At 47.8% G+C, this 19,999-nt stretch overlaps 1 protein-coding gene across 1 annotated transcript; it reads left to right on the plus strand.

Annotated features, from left to right (window-relative positions):
- The first annotated feature begins 6,824 nt into the window (after window positions 1-6,824).
- FITM2 (fat storage inducing transmembrane protein 2) lies at window positions 6,825-10,193 on the plus strand. The gene is made up of 2 exons (XM_024746896.1): window positions 6,825-7,057; window positions 9,061-10,193. The coding sequence occupies exons 1-2, from the start codon at window positions 6,885-6,887 to the stop codon at window positions 9,674-9,676; spliced, it is 789 nt and encodes a 262-aa protein (XP_024602664.1). The 5' UTR covers window positions 6,825-6,884; the 3' UTR covers window positions 9,677-10,193.
- Window positions 10,194-19,999: the final 9,806 nt, after the last annotated feature.

The raw sequence follows: 19,999 nt of genomic DNA on the forward strand, positions 1-19,999 counted from the left end.
TTTTTGCGGTACGCGGGGTCTCTCACTGTTGTGGCCTCTTCTGTTGCGGAGCACAGGGTCTGGACGTGCAGGCTCAGCGGCCATGGCTCACGGGCCCAGCCGCTCCGCGGCATGTAGGATCTTCCCGGACCGGGGCACGAACCCGTGTCCCCTGCATCAGCAGGCAGACTCTCAACCATTGCGCCACCAGGGAAGCCCTATTCTTTAATTTATTTAACAAAATAAATATTTTTTGAATGTCTAGTAGACACCAGATATGGTTCTAACGCTTGGGATTCCTTAGCGAACAAAACAGGCAATGTTCCCTATCCTCTAGAGCTGATATTCAAGTAAGGGAGACAGAAAATAAACAAATAAGTACATATGTTTTTAAAAGAATCTTTGATGATACTCCTAATCCATAAAGACCTTCTGCTTTTTGCATTTAATCAAGTGATACAGGCAAATTGACCCTCAAAACAGACCAAGATCACTGTCAAAATAAAGATCTCTTTTCCAGTGGAAACACTCACATTTTTTTGGGTATTCTACCCTAGCAGAATTTTTTTTTTTAAACATCTTTATTGGAATATAATTGCTTTACAATGGTGTGTTAAGTTCTGCTGTATAACAAAGTGAATCAGCTATACATATACAAATATCCCCATATCTCCTCCCTCTTGCGTCTCCCTCTCACCCTCCCTATCCCACCCCTCTAGGTGGACACAAAGCACCGAGCTGATCTCCCTGTGCCATGCGGCTGCTTCCCACTAGCTATCTATTTACATTTGGAAGTGTATATATGTCCATGCCACTCTCTCACTTCGTCCCAGCTTACCCTTCCCCCTCCCTGTGTCCTCAAGTCCATTCTCTATGTCTGCATCTTTATTCCTGTCCTGCCCCTAGGTTCTTCAGAACCATTTTTTTTCTTTTTTTTTTTAGATTCCATATATATGTGTTAACATACGGTATTTCTTTTTCTCTTTCTGACTCACTTCACTCTGTATGACAATCTCTAGGTCCATCCACCTCGCTACAAATAATTCAATTTCGTTTCTTTTTATGGCTGAGTAATATTCCATTGTATATATGTGCCACATCTTCTTTATCCATTCGTCTGTCGATGTCGACACTTAGGTTGCTTCCATGTCCTGGCTATTGTAAATAGAGCTGCAATGAACATTGTGGTACATGACTCTTTTTGAATTATGGTTTTCTCAGGGTATATGCCCAGTAGTGGGATTGTACCCCAGCAGAATTTAATCTTATGGATCAGTGGTATTATAATGTAATATGGTTATAAAGAAGAAAAATTATTTACAAGAAGGCAGTCAAAGCTTACATTTCCTTTTATTTAATCTTTAGTTTACATATATTCATATATTCATGTTCAACCTGGCCGAAGCCCAACTGTAGCCTCAGATGATTTCCAGGCAACCATTCACAAATTTAGTGAGTTTACATTTTTCAAAGAACTGAAACCGCCATAAAAATAAAAAGACAAGTGATTTTCAAAAAATTCAAAAAGCAGAGTGTTTATTTGTCCAAGGGAGACTCAGACTTCAAGATAAATTCTATCATCTCCAAACTGTTGCAACAAAAGTAACATACAGGGCTTCCCTGGTGGCACAGTGGTTGAGGGTCTGCCTGCCGATGCAGGGGACGCGGGTTCGTGCCCCGGTCCGGGAGGATCCCACGTGCCGCGGAGCGGCTGGGCTCGTGAGCCATGGCCGTTGAGCCTGCGCATCCGGAGCCTGTGCTCTGCAATGGGAGGGGCCGCAGCGGCGAGAGGCCCGCGTACCGCAAAAAAAAAAAAACCATGTGGAATTTGCTTATGAAAATACACTTAGCATTCAACAAGAAAATGCTACTTTTTTGTAGCAGACATATTTTTGCTTCTAGTTCTCCATTTCTGTAATAAACATGAAGCCATGTGCTTATAAAACCTGACCCTAAGAAACCTAAAATATAAAATTCTGAGCAAAGGTCACAGTTATGATAATCTGCTTTAAAATTTTTAAACCTCATGAGATGGATCTGTAGAGATCTAGTTGACAGTGCTTCACAGTATCAAACTTTTCTTTTTATGGATAGCTGCAAACTGACTCTGCTTTTGGATGAATCTGACTCACCCATATTTCAAACTAACATTTTAAACTTCCATGTCTAATTCTGTTGTTCCCTCTTCATTTACTCCTGGAGATATTTTCTTTAACAAGAAATTCATCTGCTCCTTGGTTATTCAGTGGTTCAGTTCCCATAGGAGTGGCAGGAAAAATGCTTGATTCTTTCCCTTTATTTACTAGTTGTCAAAATGATGAGTTGATTTCTCCAAAGGTAGCCATTAGTTTAAGTACATTATGAACGTCTGGATTTAAACATATGTGTGTATTTCCATCCATTGCAGTTAATACTCTTATTGAGGCTCAAACTGTCCCATCTTTGGCCTGTGAGCCTTTCTGATTGGCTTCTGTGTCCTCCTGAAATGACCTTAGCAGTGTTTGATAGCTTATGGTTTCCTTGCTTTCTGGTTTGACAAGATGGCCTGGCCTCATCTTGCCTCAAGCCTGAAAAATGGTGTGTGTGTGTGTGTGTGTGTGTGTGTGTGTGTGTGTGTGTGTGTTTTCTTTTCTTTCTGGCCGCACGGCTTGTGGGATGTCAGTTCCCCAACCAGGGGTTGAAGCCAGGCCATGGGAGTGAAAGCCCGGAATCCTAACCACTAGGCCACCAGGAAAATCCCCAAAATGGTGTTTATAAACAGCAATAAATCTATGGTTATTAAGGAAACTCATCTATCCAAAGCACCGGAGGTCTTAACATCTAGCCCAATGCTTGGTGCATAGCAAAGTATTAATAAGTGTTGATTGGCTGGATAAATTAATGATTGAAATTAATGATGATCACCTTCGCTAGATTTTAACTTGCTGGAAGTGAGAGGCCATATAATTCGAACAAGTATTTGTTGAATAAATACATGAAGGAATGAAACCCAACAAATTAGGCGATACCACTGAAGTCTCAGGCAGGACAGAGCCTTGATATTTGTAGTCTTCTATCACCCTCTGGTGGGGAAGAGCAGGTCATGGTTCTCCAATGCCTTCAAATCTAGTGAAGTGTTTTTCAAACTACAGGTCCCCCACCCCTTAGTGAGTTGTAAAATCAATTCAATGGGTCATGACCAGCATGTTTAAAAAATTGAATTTATAATTGAATAGAAATTATTAGAATGCCTCACACATAGTAGAGGCAAACTCTGTCATGAACTGTCATGAAGCTATATTTATAGCTATACCTATATATTCATTAGCATATATATTCACTTATGAATGAATATATATTTATATATATATACAATATATATATTTATATACATATTTATATGTGTACTGGATCACAACCAGTGATTTGTTGATACATGTTTAACAACTATCTCTCTAGGGGAAAATGTATAAGTATGTATGTACATAAGTGTATTATAAATTTCTCTTTTTTTTCCTTTTCTTTCTTTTTTTTTTGGCTGCATTGTGCGGCATGCAGGATCCTAGTTCCCCCACCAGGGATAGAACCCATGCCCCCTGCATTGGAAGCGCAGAGTCTTAACCACTGGATTGCCAGAGACGTCCCCAAATTTTATTTATTTACTATTTATTTGGCCACACCGCAGATCTTATTTCCCCGAGCAGGGATCGAACCTGTGCCCCCTGCAGTGGAAGCGTGGAGTCCTAACCACTGGGCCATCAGGGATTCCCCAACTTTCTCTTAATATAAAGAATGTGTAGCCATAATTTAAAAATAATAAAATATACAAATTCTCTTTACTGTAAATTCCATATAGCGAACTGATTCTCCCAGAATGCTTTCATTGATGTTTGCTGGACTCTTGTATCCATTGCCAACCTATAGTTTCAGTTCAACCATGTTTGACAAATGGAGCTGCATACCAGTCTAGATAGTCGACAAACCAAATAAAGCCCTGATTTATAGCACCTGCCATTTCCCTTAGTGTAAATACTCCTACCAGGGCTGGTTTCAAGCTACAAATGTGACACCAATGAACACACAGTTGGGAAAAGTTGCACGGTAACATACTATACAATAGATGTAAGCAACCTCAGGGGCATAGGTAATAGTGAAACAGAGTAAAATAATTTGGGAATGATGGGTTTTGAATATTTATTGTGCATTTAATTGTTCATTTATATAATGTGACTTTTAATACTGGCTTTAACAATCAGCTGGCAGAAGTCCGTAAAATTTAACAATCTGTTCTCGCCATCCGAATGAGTTCGCTCCAGCAACCCACAGCATGAATATGTATTTCTTCACATGGGTTGAAGTTTTTAAAAAAGAAAAGAAAACTTCAGAGACCTACAAAATTTCAGGTCTGGGTGTAGCTCAGTCTTCAAAAATCTCCAGGGATTAAGCTGTAGAGTTTCAAATAGAACAAACCCGTTTCCTTTCTAGAGAAATACAAATCCTGAAACATACAGGAGGTATGTTTTAGCTGGTTCCTCTGGGTGATGTCTAGAGTTTCTGTCACCTAGAGCTCTTTCCCCTTTTCTTGGGGGTGGGGGATTAGCATCTGGATTTTCGTCAAGTGGGACCACTTAGCTAATAATGTCCAGTGTATCTCCCTGTTCTTTATTTTATTTATTTATACATTTATAAATTTATTTATTTATTTAGGCTGCCTTGTGTCTTTGTTGCTGTGTGCGGGCTTTCTCCAGTTGCGGCGAGCAGGGGTTAATTTTCATTGAGGTGTGCAGTCTTCTCATTGCGGTGGCTTCTCTTGTTGCGGAGCACGGGCTCTAGGCGCATGGGCTTCAGTAGTTGTGGCATGCGGGCTCAGTAGTTGTGGCTTGCGGGCTCTAGAGCGCAGGCTCAGTAGTTGTGGTGCATGAACTTAGTTGCTCCGCAGCATGTGGCATCTTCCCGGACCAGGGATCGAACCCGTGTCCCCTGCATTGGCAGGCGTATTCTTAACCACTGCACAACCTGGGAAGTCCTACCTCCCTGTTCTTAACCATTATGCAGCTTGCTATGGAAAGTAACAATAATTCAGCACCTGACAATCTTCAGGAGATACAGACGGTTTCAGATACTATTTACAAGCTGCCTTCACAATTAACATCTTGCCAGCTGTGTGGTTTTTATCTCCAATCATGAAAAGGCAAATTAGTATAATCACCAGTACATTGCTTTTTTCAACCTAGCTTTTTGAAGACCCAGAGACGTCTTGCTACGTAAAAACTATGATCAGATAAATGCAATTTACTGATCACCTTGAGACAGTTTTAAGGCATTAATACTTTTACTCCTATTAGTTTATTGATTCCCGGCATGAGAGATTTTAAACATCATTGTATTATACGTGTAAATCAGGCCAGTGTTTCCCAAAGTGCAGTAGCTATCCTTGGTTTAGGGACACGAGATTATTTTAGGCAGCTAGAGATGATGCATATTTCAATAGAAATGTTTTTTTTTGTAATAGAAAAAACATAACTGGCACACAGAATCTATTACTCCATGGATATTTCTGCTTGGGAGGCTATTGAATAAGTATTTCAGTTTTAAATGTGTGCTTTTTAAAGAAAAATGTTAAGCAAATAATAGTATTGGTGGTATACGGACATAGCAAAAACAGTTAAGGTGGACGTAATGTGTTGAATGGTGACACCACCACCACCACCACCCCCCAAAAAAAGATATGTCAAAGTCTTGATCCCTGGTACTTAGGAATGTGACCTTATTTGGAAATAGGGCCGTTGCACATATAATTAAGGATCTCAAGATGAGATTATCCTGGATTTAGAGTGGACCCTAATCCAATAACTAGTGTCCTTATAAGGGACAGAAGGAGAGAGGACACACAGAGACATAGAAGGGAGAAGCCCACATGAAGACGGACGCAAAGATTGGAGTGATGCAGCCACAAGCCAAGGAATGCCAAGACTGCCAGCAGTCACAGAAGCTAGGAGAGAGCTATGGAAAGGGTCCTCCCTCAGAGCCTCCAGAAGGAACCAATCCTGTCAGCAGCTTCATTTCAGATTCTGGCCTCCAGAACTGTCAGAGAATAAATTTCTGTTCGTTTAAGCCAACATAGTTGTGGTAATTTGTATGGCAGCACTAGGAAACTAATACAATGGCAAAGAAACGCCGCAAGGTTGGGAAACAATTAGACACCCAGCCATGACAGGGGATGAGTGGGTTTAACTCTGTGATAAACGAGTGACTGAGTCATCAACACCCTCATCTGATGGCCGTTAACCCCCAGCGTCCAGCATTTTCTCTCAATACCAATCACAGTTGTTTTAAAAGTGAAAATAAAGCTAATAATTTAAAATGCAAATCTAATGGTTATTTTATGCATTTATTTTCTCATGTCCGTATGTCTGGACCACCATAATGAACCTCGAGTTCATAAACTAACTTGGGAAAGGTTGATCTCCTCTTGGCTCCCCATGTTACAGATGAGAAAACTAAGGCTCAGATGGAGGAAGCATCTCCAAGAGAGACTAAATGATGCTGGGACCACTGCTCCAATTCCTACAACTCTACGTTTATTCTTCCCCACCTCCAGCAAATATTTCCACAAGCGCTTTTTCCTCCGATCAGAGCAAGGCACAGAGGATGTGTGCCTTTCCTTACCGGGAGCATGTTACCCTGGCGGCGGGATTTCGAGAAGGCAAGGAGGCATGCGAGGATTTTGGAAACAGGAGCGCTGCAGGGGCCGCCGGTGGCCAGGAGGGGGAGCGCGCGGGCTCCGGAGCGCTCACGCTCCTCGGGGGCGGGGCCTGCGAGCGGCGCGCGTGCGCTCAAAGGGAGGCGGTGGCGCCGGCCAAGACGAAGGGCCAGACGGTGGCCGAGAGGGCACGGGGACGCTGACGGAGGCCGACAGGTCGGGCATGGAGCACCTGGAGCGCTGCGCATGGGCCCTCAGGGGGACGCTGGTGCGGGCGGCCGTACGGCGCTACCTGCCCTGGGCCCTGGTGGCCTCCATGCTGGCGGGCTCCCTCCTGAAGGAGCTTTCCCCTCTGCCCGAGAGCTATCTCAGCAACAAGCGCAACGTCTTCAACGTGTGAGTGCGCCCCGGGTCCTCTCCTGTCCCTGCCGTAGCTGTCGCCTTGCCCAGAGAGCCGGGGGTTAGCTGCCCTGATGGACGAGTCATTGGAAGGGGAGATCCTTCTCCCCTTCGTGATAGCAGCGTCTGCACGCGTGTCGCGATGGAGGGACCCCAGAATAGCTAGTGTCACTAGCAGGTCGCGTTTGCACACCCAAACCAGACAGTCTGAACTTGACTGGGCAGGGTGGTGTGTGTGTCTGTGTGTGTGTAGGGGTGGGGGGTGGGAAGGGGGTTGAACCGGCCTGTGTCGCTGCTCCCCCTGCCTCCCTTTGGGGGGTTAGGAGTTGGCCCCTGCCCTGGGGGAGATGCCACCTCCCTCCTGCCTGCCAATGTCAGACCCTGCGCCTCCGCCCTAAATCTGATACCCCCCAGCTGGTGACAGAATCCCATCACACCTGGGTGGGGCAAGCAGACCTGCCTTCTTTCGCCAGCACCCCCCGCCCCCCACCTTTGAGAGCCTGTCCTAGCCCATGCCAACCCCCGTTCTAAGACAGTCGCCCCGGAATGGAACCCTCCAGTCCGTGACCTTACCCCTGGATCTGCTTGGATTTTCTCAGTCACTCAAAGTTCATGGCAGTGGCCTAGGAACACCATCCCAGCCGGGCCCTTTGAGACTTCTCCTTAAGTCCACCCACCCCCTCCTTTTTTTTTTTTTTTTTAAATCTCTTGGATTTTAAGTTTATCGACGCAAACACCGTTGCAATAGTAAAGGGAAACTCTGAAAGATAAAACTCCTCCCCTGACGTGAGCTTCGACTCTCCTTGGGAGGTGCAGTGTCTGTAGCATCTCCCAAAAGCCAGTCCAACTTTGGTTATCTACTTAAAACCCTGGTTCCTCTCTCCAGCAGCTTCATCAAATACCTGACAGGTCTTGGCTGTGGCCAGATCCTTGCATATCAGTCCCAGGGAAGATTTTAGCGACAGGCCCTTGGGTAGTGTCTGAAGAACCTTTGGAACCCAGGAAGAGTCCTTCTGTCCTTTGCGCACCTTCCTTCCTCACCCACCCACGGAGGCTGGGCTGAGAATAGATTATGAGAGTGGTCATGGCCCCAAGCCTCTCGCATATGTGTTTACCGCACCTGGTCCCTAGCTCAGCCACCTTTGATGAGGGCAGGGGAGGCAGACAAGACAGCTGCTGCTTGATCTGGCCTGGGTGAGCTGGGAGCCGAAGAGCCTAGCAGACAAGTCCCTGTCTTTGGCGAGTTGCCGTGGATTCTGGTGTTTTGCTCCACACCTCTATGCTAGTTAATTATTGAAAGGGAACTAGTGAATCATTGGCTCTGGATTTAAAAATCGTTGGATCCCCTCAGTTCTATTTAATAGTTGAGGAAACGGAGGCCTGGAGGTGTGGTAATAAGTCGGAGTCAGGATTTGAACCTGGGTCTTCTAGCGTGAAGTCAAGCTCTGTCTGTTCATTTCCACCACGTAGGAAAAAGCCTTGGTGTAGAAAAAGCATGGGCTTTGGGGCTGGCCAAACCTTGGTTTAACCTGGGCTTGCTGGTCATGTGAGTGTGATCCTGGCAAGTTACTGAACTATTCTTTACCTATAATATGGGGCTAGTGACATCTTCCCCCCGAGGTAACTGTGAGTATTCTATGGGAAAGTGGATGTATGTGAGAGCTCTGTAATTACGTTCCTCAGCAAATGGCGTAGTGCTTAAGATCACAGAGCCTGGGTTTAAATCCCGGCTCCACCACTGATGACCTCTGCTTTGGGCACGATGGTTCTCTGTGCCTCTGTTTTCTTCTCTGTAAAATAGGGATGATAGCAGTACGTACCTCATAGAGTTGTGTAAGGATTCAGTAGTTAATACACGTAAGGTACTTAGTGAAGTTGTCTATAGCTTTTATCACCTATTTCTCCTCTTTCCCTCCCTCGAGAGTCCAGAGTCCTGAGTGATGACATTGTTCCCTCTCCGCCATGTCCCCGTCTTCACTTCCACTTTCTTCCTCTGCCAGGTATTTTGTCAAAGTGGCCTGGGCCTGGACCTTCTGTCTCCTCCTGCCTTTCATCACCCTCACCAACTACCACCTGACGGGCAAGGCCGGCCTGGTCCTGCGGCGGCTGAGCACACTGCTTGTGGGCACGGCCATCTGGTACGTGGGCACAGCCGTCTTCGCCAACATTGAGCACTACACAGGCAGCTGCTACCAGTCGCCAGCCCTGGAGGGGGTGAGAAAGGAGCACCAGAGTAAGCAGCAGTGCCACGGGGAAGGAGGCTTTTGGCATGGCTTTGACATCTCAGGCCACTCCTTCCTGCTCACCTTCTGTGTCCTTATGATTGTGGAGGAGATGGCTGTGCTGCACGAGCTGAGGACGGACCGAAGCCACTGGCTTCACACGGCCGTCACCACCCTGGGGGTCGCCCTGGGCCTCCTGACCTTCATCTGGGTGTGGATGTTTCTATGCACGGCCGTTTACTTTCACAACTTGTCCCAGAAAGTGTTTGGCACCCTGTTCGGTCTGCTGGGCTGGTACGGGACGTACGGGTGTTGGTATCTGAAATCCTTCTCTCCAGGACTTCCTCCCCAGAGCTCTAGTTTGAATCTGAAGCAAGACGGTTACAAGAAATAAAAGAGAAGCAAAACGGCTGACAGCAGGACAGTGGCTAATAGATTTTCCACTTATCTTTCTTAGTTATCGACTAAATTGTTGATCCCGCTTCCGGGAGGAAGCTTACCGGGCAGAGTGTGGGGTGGAGGTGGGGTGGAGTCTCGGGGGCGAGCAAGGTCAGGCCCCAGACTGTCCCTGGTGGCATTGCCCTGTGTCACAAGCACCGCCACTCCCAGTCAGGCACTTTGCGTTCCTGGCAAGACTTGACCTTAATCTGGAACATCCCTTTTGGCTGAAGAGGGCCAAGCTCTGGCTCAGCGAGAGGGCGGGATCGGGAAAGCCTCTGTTGTGTGGCTGAAGTGGGGCCGGGGCCTCAGGACTCTCTTCTGCTGCCATCAGATGCTCCCTGATTCTTCCTTGTCTTCTGGGTCCGTGGCTATTAATGGTGTTATTTAACAGTAGTTCCCTCTGGTCAGTTTTGCAGAAGCCTTTATTTCCAGCAGGGTTCTTTATAAAACAACCAACTGCCTGAAAGACACATTCTGGCTGTAGTATTTTTTTCGTCCGTGGAGTGTCAAATATTGCAAGTGGCTTGTGATTAGCTACCAAAACAGTTAAACTGGAGTGCCTCTGCGACAGAGTATTGGATGACTTTTAGGTAACGAACATTGATACTTTTCTGTCCGTGTTGTCTATCATATATTGGTTTTCGGAGCAATAAGAGTGAGTGAATGCTTTATAGTTTTTGATAACAATCATGGCGTTTGTTCTTTGTTGACAGAACTCCCGAAAATAACTCACGACTCTGCACTTCGGCACGTGTCTAGATTGCTTTGAGGGTTTTTTAGAACACTCTTGGCTTACGGTATTAAATTCAAGCACACGGGACTCTTTTCTCTGTTAAGAATAAAACCGGAGAGCAGACGTTTTAATAACCTGTTGAATTTTAAGCTGAGTCAGGGTAATTTTGCAAAATGCATATTTGCACTGAACCTCCCCTGACCACCCGTCCGTGGTGCAGACTGAGTGGCGCTTCAGGGCTGTGTGATAATAAGCCTTCTGTTCATCGCTGTGGCCCAAGGCACTTTTACCCTTTTGGACACGGTTATGCTAAGTCAGAAGTGGACGAAAATATCTTCCCTTGCTTCTGATGGCAAGAAGCCAACCTGTCTGCAAAAATGTCCCTGATAAATGGCGGCTTGACTTTGGCCCACCCTCCTCTTACTTGGACCACCACCCAAACCAGACCAAACGGGCCTGTGCATCTGCCCTTGAACTCAACCTTTTATTTCCCCTTGGCAGCACTTCTCAATTTCTAGCCTTGTTCTTGTGTGGCCCTCACCTTGGGAGTGCTGGGAGTGGTGAGATGCCCTGTCCCCTCTGCCCCACAAAGGCACAGTTACCGCTCTGTGATGAGATACCCCTTCCCTCTCTCAGGGTGTCTCCTTAAGCCTTTCGAACCAAGCCCCTTGTGTTTTGGATAATCATCCTGGAAGCTTCTTTGACGTCCCCACCCCCACCCCAGTCAAGCCTGGTAATAGCATTAACTGGTAAGCACTGCAGTCGCCTGGCTTAACTCAAGCTTGGTAGGAGTTTGAGGTCTGGAAAATCTTCAGTGTAAAATGTATTGCGTATAAATATGTACTTAAAATATGTAGTTCGTATCTCATCCGGCCACAGGTTAACCTATATCGATCAAAATGTGGGGTGTGGGGCTTCCCTGCTGGCACAGTGGTTGAGAGTCCGCCTGCCAATGCAGGGGACACGGGTTCGTGACCCGGTCCGGGAAGATCCCACATGCCACGGAGCGGCTGGGCCCGTGAGCCATGGCCACTGAGCCTGCGCATCCGGAGCCTGTGCTCCACAACGGGAGAGGCCACAGCAGTGAGAGGCCCGCGTACCACAAAAAAAAAAAAATGTGGGGTGTGATACATTGTACCCAAAGGGGGCAGAGACACCTGACAGTGAGATTTCGAAGGTGTCACCATGGTGCTTTGGGAGCATTGGCAAGCTATGATGGGCCCCGGGAGGATTATTTTGCCCCCCGGAGCTTACATCTGAAAACGGGGGTGGTGGAAGTGGGGCTGGGGTAGGTGGCAGGGGCTTGCTGAAGGGATTGACATCTCTCCTACGTTTCACGTTCAGCACCAAAAGGCAGCAGGCACAAGGTGACGCCAGAAGTTCACTTGTCTCACTTAAATGTCCAGACATCTCTCTCCTGCACGTCTGATTCAGGCTCAGCCTTACACTGACTCCGCGGAAAGCGTCCATTACCGAATCTCGTATATTGAGGAGTCTTCCGCCACTTCCCGTTCAGTCTTAGCACCTTTGCCTGTCTCTAGGGAACATGCTCTCAATCCCTGTGTGACACAGCGTGGCAAGGCTGAAAGTTTAGGCACATGTGAGATGTGGGTCCAAATCGTGTCAGACCCTGGTCAAGCCTCAATTTCCCCATCTGTAAAATGGAGGTGGTGCTGTCAGGATGAAGGGAATATGTATGTAAAATGCCCAGCACATGTGCATAGCAGGTGATAATCCCCCTGCCTCCTCTTTCTTGATTAAGCCTTTAGAACTTTATGGCTCCTCTGGAGAAGGCAGGGAAACTAATATGTTCTTTGGAGTGCCGTTTGGGGTCTGGGTGTCCTGTTGAAGTAGCCTTGTATTGTCTTTTGAAAAGTGTCTCTTCCCCAGGTGCTGAACAAGAGGGTTTTGAGGGCATCTGTGCTCACAGAATACCACCGTGCTTGGTTTGTCTCTCCGTGTTGAGGTTCATTCACTGGCGCCTCATTTTCCACATGCATCTGTCATAGTCTGAGTACCAGATTGTATTTAGAGAATGGCTCTTACCACTGTTATGTACACATACAGATCGTGTGTGTAAACAGGCAAATTAAACTAGAGATAATGAAATCCCACATTCCTGCATTTTGTGTGTTCTTTTCCAAAACCCTCAATCCCAGAACCAGGAGAGCTCAGCCCATTTTATGAAAGGAGAGTAATTCTTACTGGAGCTACTCGTTGTGTATAGGGGAATTTCAAGGCTGTAGTCACTCTTATTTTTTTTCTCCTCAATTCTGTGACCTAAGGGTATGTTATCATGTATTTCTCAGCCTGGTTTACTCCTTCCCTTTGTGCCACATCTATGTCTCAGAGTCCTGATGCCTGGATCAGCCGGATTTGGGAGCAGTTTTCTTGGCAGTAAGAGGAAGGTTACACAAGAGCAGTTACAAAGTTCACTCAGATGAGGTCATCTGTGAAAATGCCCTGGAGGCCTATACGCCTGTGAGGACTTTTTGTACCTTTTAGCGCCCTCTCCCGTCGTCAGCCTGACCTGCTTGGCCCCTCCAGGTAGTATCTGCCAAAAGCCCAATGGCTCCAGGAATTGAAACTCCTCCTTTGGCAGAACTTCCCTGTTCAGATTCAGTTGGCAGCACCAAACCCTTCTTGAGTTTATCCTGTGAGCCAGGAGCTAGGACAGGATAATGAACTCCCTCCCTCCTGGAGCTTGTGGTCCAAAGTCTATCCCTTCAGAGCTTAAGGTGTGAGTGGGGTTGCAAAGTTTGATTTTTTACCTCTGTGCGTTTTTTTTGTTTTGTTTTGTTTTGTTTTGTGGTACGTGGGCCTCTCACTGTTGTGACCTCTCCCGTTGCGGAGCACAGGCTCCGGACGCGCAGGCCCAGTGGCCATGGCTCACGGGCCCAGCCGCTCCGCGGCATGTGGAATCTTCCCAGACCAGGGCACGAACCCGTGTACCCTGCATTGGCAGGCAGACTCTCAACCACTGCGCCACCAGGGAAACCTCTGTGTGTTTGAGGAATTTTCACTCCTGGAGAAGATGCATAAGGAGTCAACAACCACCATAGAGTGTTCCGAGTGCTGGCCAAGGTCAGGGCCTGGGAACATAGAGCAGGGGACAACCAGGTGCCCTGGGCAATCACGGGATATTTTCACAGAACATAGTTCTTTTGGGTCTTGAAGGATGAGAAGGAGTTCAAGCAGTTAGGCAGAGAACAGACTCCAAGGATGTGAGAACAGCATGCACAAAGGCACGGAGATGAGCTGCCACGATTTTCATCCAGAGATCCCTTTTCAAGAAACCTAACTTTCCCCTCATGTTCAAGAGCAACAGAGATTGAAGAAAGGCAGACTGAAAGGACTGTCAATGGAGGTCCTGGGTGCGCCCTGCTATGTTATAAGGAGCACTCAGCTAGAAGTGTGAATGCCCGGCTTTGAGCTGGCTTCCACCACTGCTTTTTCTGCTCTTCTGTGTGACCTTGGCCAAGTCACTCAACATCTGTGGGTCTCAACTTCCTTATCTGATAAATGATGGGCACAGACTGGTTAACCTCATCAACTCTTCTGCTCTATTCTATTTCTTTGCTCCGCTTGATGAAAAGTTCTTCCCAAGCTGGTTATGACTTTTATTTAAGGAAACAACGTGAAAAGAAGCTCCCACTCAGCTGAGGTGGCAGCTGGCTTCCCGGTGAGTGATCGGGGAGCTGATCTCTGGGTGCACTTTATCATACCCCTGCTTTTCTCTGCATCGACAGCCTAATGCAATTTAGACCTGATTGCTTGGCTTCATAGGGACTTTCTGGACATGGGGAGCTGGACCTAGCTCCCAGAGGGATGAACCGCAGAAGTCTTTTTAAAAAGGTCTCCAAAATCAAACCAATTGCGATACCAAGGAGAGGGTAGATTCTGTTAAGGGAAACTCCATGCAGTATAGTCACCTTCAGAAATTGTCCCAGAAATCCCTAATACAGCCTCTGGGGAGTTTTAAAATTGAACACACACAGCGTAGAAAACAGGTCCTCCCATACCTTAGGGAGAGGGGAGATGGTAAATTGGTCCCACATGATTAGATGGTAACCTTGTCGTATCCAAACTTAAAATGTGCAGACCCGGGAGTTCCCTGGTGGCCTGTGGTTAGGATTACAGGCTTTAACTTCCGTGGCCCGGGTTTAGTCCCTGGTCAGGGAGCTGAGATCCCACAAGCCGTGTGGCCCAGCCAAAAACAAAAACAAACCAAAAAAATGTGCAGACCTAACAATTTCAGTCTAGGGACTTAGGCTATGGGAATGTTCATAGAGGTGGGCAAAGATGAACACAAAGATTAGAGGTGGGCAAAGATGAACACAAAGATTAGAGGTGGGCAAAGATAAACACAAAGATTTTATTGCAGCTATTTGTGGTAGTGCAAAGTTGTCAAGATTTATCTAACTGTTGCCAGTTGGTTAAATAAACTATGGTAAACATATCAGGAATATAATGCAGTCACGACAAAGAATAAATGGTGTTATATTTAGCACAGAATCTGGTGGCAGAAAGACTGCGTTCGTGCTGACCAGAACTTACAGCTGTGTGCCCTCGGTCAGGTCAGAATCTCTGAGCCTCTTTGTGAAGGGTAAGGTGGGGATAATGGCTCACCTCATTCGACATCCATTGCCCCGCTAGGTGAGGGGCACTATGCTGGACACGGTGTTAATTCAGAGACACGGTTCTGCCCTCAGTCTAGCCAGGCACAGGCAATGAAATGAGCACATCCAAACAGGGTGCTAAGCGTCAAAAGCGGAGTGTTCCCCTACGCTACCCCAACATTGTCCCAGCTCAGGCAGAGATGATTTACATAACACACTCAGAAAAGCAAAGGATGGAGGCGATTATTCTGCCTCTGCCATACACACTGGCTGTGTGACCTTGAACAAATTCCTCAGTTTCTTCATCTGTAAAATGGGGATAATAGAAGTACCTACCTTGTAGAGTTGTTGTGAGGATTGGATGAATTGATACTTGAAAAGGGCTTACTTAGGACAGGACCTAGTCTATGGGAGGCACTATATAAAAGTCTTTCAAGTGCACAATAAGTCCCTAATGTGCCATCTATACTATAACTACTTTAAAATCAGGAAAAAGAGGGACTTCCCTGGCGGTCCAGTGGTTAAGACTCCACGCTTCCACTGCAGGGGGCACGGGTTCAGTCCCTGGTTGGGGAACTAAGATTCTGCATGCCGCATGGTGTGGCCAAAAAAAAAAAAAAAAAATTCAGGAAAAAGAAACCCCATACATGTCAGTGTTTTAATTTTTATTGACTCAGAGGTAGTTAAAACATACAGTCAAATGTGGAAGGCCATGTCCCAGGACCTCTAGAATGAATGGAGTCTCCAAGACTATAGTCTGGTTTCAGGGCTAACTAGGAGGTGGGGGAGAGTGAGAGAAGCGTTTTCCGGGAGAGCTGAGGGGAAGGGACATCCGTGTACCTGTGGGGTCCTTTGCATCAAGGTAAAGTAGGTGTTTGAGGTGCTGTCCACTTGCAGGTAAGCTAAGGGCTGCCTGACCCTGGTTTCCAGACTGCGTACTTGAGGGACTGAGTTGGGAGACTTATCACTTCTCCTGTCTTCTCTGCCAGGGCATGGCTCCCCAAGGGTGTGTCTGAGTGCCTAGGAGGTGAGTAGGTGGGGGAGCCTGGGAGCCACCCCTGATTGACATCTTAATTTCTGGAGCAAAGGTATTCAGGCCCTGTCTGATCAAGCTGCTGTCACCCTTTCCCAGCTCCACTCCTTTCATGCCTTCTTGCCTTCCATTTGCATTTCCTGAGCATGTTGCATCTGCCACAGGCCCCATGCTGCTGGGGAGTGATGCAGGGCTGAACAGGTCAGGATGGAAGCTGAGTTATCTAGAGTTATTAGAAGCCTTGGACTGGAGCAAGCAGACTGTATTCAAATCCTGCCTATCATTCCCTCAGCTGTGTGATCTTAGGCAAGTCACTTAACCTCTCTGGGCTTGTTACTCATCTATGAAATGGGGATGATTCTTTCTACGTCATTGGTCTTTGACTGATTTAATGAAATGATGGGTAGGAAAATAAGTTCTAAACTTTAAAATATTGGGTGCCTATGAGGACTGCTTTTTACTGAAGAGATTTACTTTGCTTGGTGAATGTCTCTCTCAGAAGCCTGGGCACTGTAACTTCTACATGTCCCCAATAACCTGAACTGGCTCGGTGTCTTTAATATAATTTTTTAAATATAGCATTGACTAAAATCAATAACAACTAGCAGCATTTGTTCTGAATTTTTAAATCTGCTGCCTGACATTTTTTTTTTTTTTTTTTTGCGGTACACGGGCCTCTCACTGCTGTGACCTCTCCCGTCGCGGAGGACAGGCTCCGGACGCGCACACTCAGTGGCCATGGCTCATGGGCCCAGCCACTCCACGGCATGTGGGATCTTCCCGGACTGGGGCACGAACCCGTGTCCCCTGCATCGGCAGGTGGACTCTCAACCACTGCGCCACCAGGGAATCCCGCTGCCTGACATTTTTACTGAATTATCTCAGCTGTAGTTCCCAACAGCCTAGGCCATAGAGAAAACAGGAAGGGCTTTGGCTTCATCCCAGCTCTGCTACTGTATTAGTCAGCTATTGCAGTAATAACACCCAAACCTGATGGTTTATGACAGCAAATGCTCACAGGTAGCTGCAGCTCTGCAGATATGGGCTGGCCTCAGCTGGTGAGCTCTGCTTCAGGCAGTGGGCCAGCTGGCCTTGGTTCGAGGCCACAAGCTGGGCTCAGGTCTGTTCTGCTTTCATTCTAAGGTCCAGATGAAAAGGGCAGCAACTACCTGGGGCCTGCTCTTCTCGTGATGAACACTGAGGCACCCACATGGTACGTTTAAAGCCTCTACTCCCATCACATCCTTCCACTAACAGTCCACTGGCCCAAGCTGGTCACATGGACAATTTGCGGTACACGGGCCTCTCACTGCTGTGACCTCTCCCGTCGCGGAGCACAGGCTCCGGACGCGCAGACTCAGTGGCCATGGCTCATGGGCCCAGCCACTCCACGGCATGTGGGATCTTCCCGGACTGGGGCACGAACCCGTGTCCCCTGCATCGGCAGGTGGACTCTCAACCACTGCGCCACCAGGGAATCCTGCTGCCTGACATTTTTACTGAATTCTCTCAGCTGTAGTTCCCAACAGCCTAGGCCATAGAGAAAACAGGAAGGGCTTTGGCTTCATCCCAGCTCTGCTACTGTATTAGTCAGCTATTGCAGTAATAACACCCAAACCTGATGGTTTATGACAGCAAATGCTCACAGGTAGCTGCAGCTCTGCAGATATGGGCTGGCCTCAGCTGGTGAGCTCTGCTTCAGGCAGTGGGCCAGCTGGCCTTGGTTCGAGGCCACAAGCTGGGCTCAGGTCTGTTCTGCTTTCATTCTAAGGTCCAGATGAAAAGGGCAGCAACTACCTGGGGCCTGCTCTTCTCGTGATGAACACTGAGGCACCCACATGGTACGTTTAAAGCCTCTACTCCCATCACATCCTTCCACTAACAGTCCACTGGCCCAAGCTGGTCACATGGACAGTACCCTGATGGGGCAGGGAATAAACTCCACCCACGGTGGGAGGTGCTACAGAGTCACATGGCAAGGGTTGTGGATGTATAACCCTATTAGGGAATCCAAAAATCCAATCTACCACTTGTACCTTGGGTGCTAACTCTCTGAGCCTCTGTTTCCTCATCAGTGAGACATAAAAAGCTATGCTTTGCAGACTTAGAAATAATTTCTGTGAATTTCCTAGTATCTGGTTAGTACTCAAAGGACGGCTGCCATTATTATTATTAGCTCCATTTAGAGATGAGAAAACTGAGGGTTTTAGGCAATGTGGGCCCAGGTTGCTAGCGAAGGACCAAACAGGTCTTTGGAGATAACGTTGGAATGGCCCGGGCAGATGATTCTGTGACTTTGGCAGTGAGCAGCCAATGAGCTGAAGGAGATATGACCTTCAGCAGCCCTTACCGTCCTCCCCAACAGGCATCCTTCTGTGAATGTGGGATAGACCTTCTTAGCATTGTAAACACTGGGGGCGCCCATTACCGCAGTCCTGGCGGTGGTGGTGTCTGTCTTCCCAACTAGACTGAACTCAGCCCCACACCCTGTCCATCTCTGCAACCCTCCATGGCACCTGGTAGAAGGCTCAGCTGCTGATGGATCCTGAGTAAACGTACGCATGTTGATGCTTTTCCACACCCGAGCTGCTCTCCATGACATTCCGAGACAGAAAGGGACCAGGGAAAGGACACTTAGCTCTAGCTCACTTGTTGTGCGATCCTGACCAAACCAGACACATGCCCATTCCCAGGCCTCAGTTTCTGCACATGTGGAACTGGCAGGTGGGGCCTGTGGAGTCTTTGAGTCTATGGTTCTCTCCAGCAGTCTACCTGGGCCTCTTCCCATTCAGTGCTTCCTTATGTCAGAGGCTGCTGGCTGTCCACCAGGATCTGTTCTCTCCTTCCTTAGCAATAGGCTGCCCAATCACAGACTACATTTCCCAGCCTCCTTTGCAGCTGGGTGAAGCCTGGTAATTAAATTCTCACCCATGGACCGCGTGTGGAAGTCACATGACCCTCTTCAACAGCCGGGCCTTAAAGTACTGGACATGTGCTCTAACATCCTGTCTATCCTTTCCTATTGGATAAAACCTGGCTGTGGGAATTCCCTGGTAGTCCAGTGGTTAGGACTCAGAGCTTCATTGCCTTGGGCCCGGGTTTGATCCCTGGTTGGGGAACTAAGATTCCTCAAGCCATGCGGTACAGCCAGAAAACAAAACAAAAGACCCGGCCTCCCCAGATCCAGCCTTGGGCCCCCCAAGCAGCCATCAGTCATCTCTTCCTTCTCACCAGAAGTGAAATGGTCAAAACGTTGGTGAGAGTCAGACTCACTGAGTCTCAACGTCGTACCTCCACCCCTCTGGCCCCAAACTCTGGAAATGAGAACTAGATGGGCAACACAGATTTAGAAATGAAAAGCAGCTGCTCCTCCTTGATGCTTTTATTGGGGGCTTTCAGTGGTTTCTAAGCATGAGCGGCAGTGACACCCAGACCCTCTCCCAACATGCAAAAGGCACAGGGAAGTGAGACGCCGCAAGGACGGGCAGCGTGGACGCGGAAACCCCCCTGCGTGGCATGGTAGGGCGTGGGGGGAGCCCCGAGAGTGAAGGGGAAGGCAGACGTTAACAGATGGCTTTGGCAGAGGCTGGAGGAGGGACATCCACCTCCAGACCCACCCCTGCTCTCCGGCCAGGGCTGAACTTCGAGAGAAGATCAATGTGGCTTTTCCTGAAAGTCCACCTCACATGGTGGGAAAACTCAGCTCCGGGTGGGAAGAGGAGGATGGACACTGCCTTCAGGGACTTCCAGTAAAGTGCCCGACCAGAGCACACTGGCCAAATCAAGAGGGGAATGGGAGGGTGTGCTCATGGCGTCGGCCCCAGACATGGCCTGTGGCTGGAAGTCACTGCCTTGGCTCGGCCAGTGCTGTCTCAGTTCACTTCCAAGAGG

Source organism: Neophocaena asiaeorientalis, unplaced genomic scaffold, assembly GCF_003031525.2.
Source record: "Neophocaena asiaeorientalis asiaeorientalis breed wild unplaced genomic scaffold, Neophocaena_asiaeorientalis_V1.1 scaffold132, whole genome shotgun sequence".
Lineage (NCBI taxonomy): Eukaryota > Metazoa > Chordata > Mammalia > Artiodactyla > Phocoenidae > Neophocaena > Neophocaena asiaeorientalis.